Source organism: Cebus imitator, unplaced genomic scaffold (genome assembly GCF_001604975.1).
Source record: "Cebus imitator isolate Cc_AM_T3 unplaced genomic scaffold, Cebus_imitator-1.0 Scaffold94, whole genome shotgun sequence".
Lineage (NCBI taxonomy): Eukaryota > Metazoa > Chordata > Mammalia > Primates > Cebidae > Cebus > Cebus imitator.
The window spans coordinates 5,816,322-5,819,673 of NW_016107409.1; the positions used below are offsets into that span (position 1 = coordinate 5,816,322).

General features: G+C 41.3%; 2 protein-coding genes across 2 annotated transcripts in view; one reads left to right on the plus strand and one right to left on the minus strand.

The window, feature by feature from the left end:
• GPALPP1 (GPALPP motifs containing 1) overlaps positions 1–3,352 on the minus strand; it is a 41,964-nt gene that overhangs the window by 7,032 nt on the left and 31,580 nt on the right. The gene's annotated exons all lie outside the window — the stretch shown is intronic.
• Positions 2,143–3,352, plus strand: part of LOC108309481 (putative elongation factor 1-alpha-like 3) — a 2,033-nt gene continuing 823 nt past the window's right edge. Inside the window, exon 1 of the mRNA XM_017535857.2 lies at positions 2,143–3,349. Coding sequence (XP_017391346.1) covers positions 2,209–3,349 — 1,141 coding nt within the window. The 5' untranslated portion in view covers positions 2,143–2,208. The remainder of the gene's footprint in view (positions 3,350–3,352) is intronic.

Sequence of the window (3,352 nt, forward strand, 5' to 3'; positions counted from 1 at the left end):
ATGGAGCATGGAGAAATAAAAACTTAAGTTCCAAATTCAAAAAATCTGCGTTGCAATGATGGTCCTGATGCTTTCAACACTGGTAACAATGGGCAATTAACTGAAGTCTCATTTTTCCAGCTGTATAATGGTAATAGTCATAATAATCTCTAAATATATTAGGGAGAAGTTAAATGATCTAATGAATACAAAGGGTTTAGTACAGTGTTGGCTATATAAGAAACAATAAATGCTAAATGTTAGATTTATTGAGCATTTATATATCCTCATAACATCTCTGTAAATGTTATTATTTTCATTATATAGACTTGGAAAGAATAAGAAAACTTATTAATAGAATCAATGTGAAAACAATCAAAGGAGATTCTAATGAGTTGACAGTTAAGAAACTATTAATAATAGTTTTTGTAAATAGATCAATATGAGGTTAAAGAGAATAACTCAAATAGTTCAAAGAACAATGATATCGCTATAACAAAATGGGTTCATTCTCATTTATTTCTTTATCAAAACTTGGTTTCTTAACTCTTAGAAGTATAAAAGAACATAATTGATGCTAAAACTTGTCTTAAATTTTTTTTCTTTTATTTTTATTTCCATAGCTTTAGAAGTATAAGTGGATTTTGGTTATATGAATGAAATTGTACAGTGGTGAAATCTGAAGCTTCAGTGTACCCATCAACCAAGTAGTGTACATTGTATGAAACCTGTCTTATTCTGACAATAAGTAACATTCATCCAAAGACCAGGAACTAACTAGAAAAGAAGTATTTCATTAAAAGAGTAAGTTAAATTTACATTTTACTTTTTGTAGTTAATAATTATTTATCAATTTTTTCCCCCCTCAGTCAGAGTCTTGCTCTGTCGCCAGGCTGGAGTGCAGTGGCGTGATCTCCGCTTATTGCAACCTCCATCTCCTGGGTTCAAACAATTCTCCTGCCTCAGCCTCCTGAGTAGCTGGTATTATAGGCATGCACCACCACACCTGGCTAATTTTTGTATTTTTAGTAGAGACCCAGTTTCACCACGTTGGCCAGGCTGGTCTCGAACTTCTGAACTTGTAATCTACCCGCCTCAACCTCCCAAAATGCTGTGATTATAGGCATGAGCCACCACACGAGGCCCTTATGATGAAAATTTTTAGATGTCAAGTTAAAAAATACACAGTTTTAGGGCCAGGCGCGGTGGTTCATGCCTGTAAGCCCAGCACAGTGGGAGGCCAAGGCTGGCAGATCACCTGAGGTGAGGAGTTCAAGACCAGCCTGGCCAACATGGTGAAACCCAATCTTTACTAAAAATTCAAGAACTAGCCAGTATGGTGGTGTGTGCCTGTAGTCTCAGCTATTTGGGAGGCTGAGGCAGAAGAATTGCTTGAACCCAGGTGGAGAGTACAGTAGGCTGAGATTGTGCCACTGCACTCCAGCTGGGTGATGGAACAGAGTGAGACTTGGTCTCAAAACACACACACACACACACACACACACACACACACACACACACACACAGAGTTTTAGGGGATACCAAGTAAAAACATTTGAAGACTGCTGGTCTCCAACACTAACTGGTTGAAAAGAAATATAGATTCCTCAGTCCCATCATAGATATGGTGAATCAAAATTGCCAACTGTGGGTCTCAGAAACCTTGCTTTTACTACTCAAGTTCTGATACAGGTGGTCCACTAGATGTGGAATCCACTTGTAGATTATTCTTTCTAGTAGTTTGGTATTAATAGGAGATAGGATGCCAACACGAAGGAGTGCAGTAAGGTTAATTTTCGGATGGAAAACCATGTATACAGCATTCTATGTATGTATAAATGCAAAAAAGCTAACTCTCTTAGTACCATTTCTCCACATTTCTCCTCCCTTCCCTTGCTTTCCTATCTTTCCTTGCTAATGAGATAATAACTCCTTAGTGAGGTGGTAATGATGAAGCTTGACAGGCTAACAAGAGTTGTTAGGGGAAGGCCTAAACATATAACAAAGAGCTGGAGAAAATAGAGAAGAAAGTTTGAGCAGATGGGTGGAGATATGAGAAAGAATGGAGTTGTATGGACCTTAGTACTTTACCTAAAGCCACAACTGAGGAACATGATTAATAACAATGAGCAAAATTGTGTATAAGGTAGCAAAAAGCAAACAAAGCTTTTTCGCAACGGGTTTGCCGCCAGAACATAGGTGTCGTGAAAACTACCCCTAAAAGCCAAAATGGGACAGGAAAAGACTCATATCAACATTGTCGTCATTGGACATGTAGATTCGGGCAAGTCCACCACTACTGGCCATCTAATCTACAAATGCGGTGGCATCGACAAAAGAACCATTGAAAAATTTGAAAAGGAGGCTGCTGAGAAGGGAAAGGGCTCCTTCAAGTATGCCTGGGTCTTGGATAAACTGAAAGCCGAGCGTGAACGTGGTATCACCATTGATATCTCCTTGTGGAAATTTGAGACCAGCAAGTACTACGTGACTATCATTGATGCCCCAGGACACAAAGACTTCATCAAAAACATGATTACAGGGACATCTCAGGCTGACTGTGCTGTCCTGATTGTCGCTGCTGGTGTTGGTGAATTTGAAGCTGGTATCTCCAAGAACGGGCAGACCCGAGAGCATGCCCTCCTGGCTTACACACTAGGTGTGAAACAACTAATTGCTGGTGTTAACAAAATGGATTCCACTGAGCCACCCTACAGCCAGAAGAGATATGAGGAAATCGTTAAAGAAGTCAGCACTTACATTAAGAAAATTGGCTACAACCCCGACACAGTAGCTTTTGTGCCAATTTCTGGTTGGAATGGTGACAACATGCTGGAGCCAAGTGCTAACATGCCTTGGTTCAAGGGTTGGAAAGTCACCCGTAAGGATGGCAACGCCAGTGGAACCACACTGCTTGAGGCTCTGGACTGCATCCTACCACCAACTCGTCCAACTGACAAGCCCTTGCGCCTGCCTCTCCAGGATGTCTATAAAATTGGTGGTATTGGTACTGTTCCTGTTGGCCGAGTGGAGACTGGTGTTCTCAAACCTGGTATGGTGGTCACCTTTGCTCCAGTCAACGTTACAACTGAAGGGAAATCTGTTGAAATGCACCATGAAGCTTTGAGTGAAGCTCTTCCTGGGGACAATGTGGGCTTCAATGTCAAGAATGTGTCTGTCAAGGATGTTCGTCGTGGCAACGTTGCTGGTGACAGCAAGAACGACCCACCAATGGAAGCAGCTGGCTTCACTGCTCAGGTGATTATCCTGAACCATCCAGGCCAAATCAGTGCTGGCTATGCCCCTGTACTAGATTGCCACATGGCTCACATTGCCTGCAAGTTTGCTGAGCTGAAGGAAAAGATTGATCGCC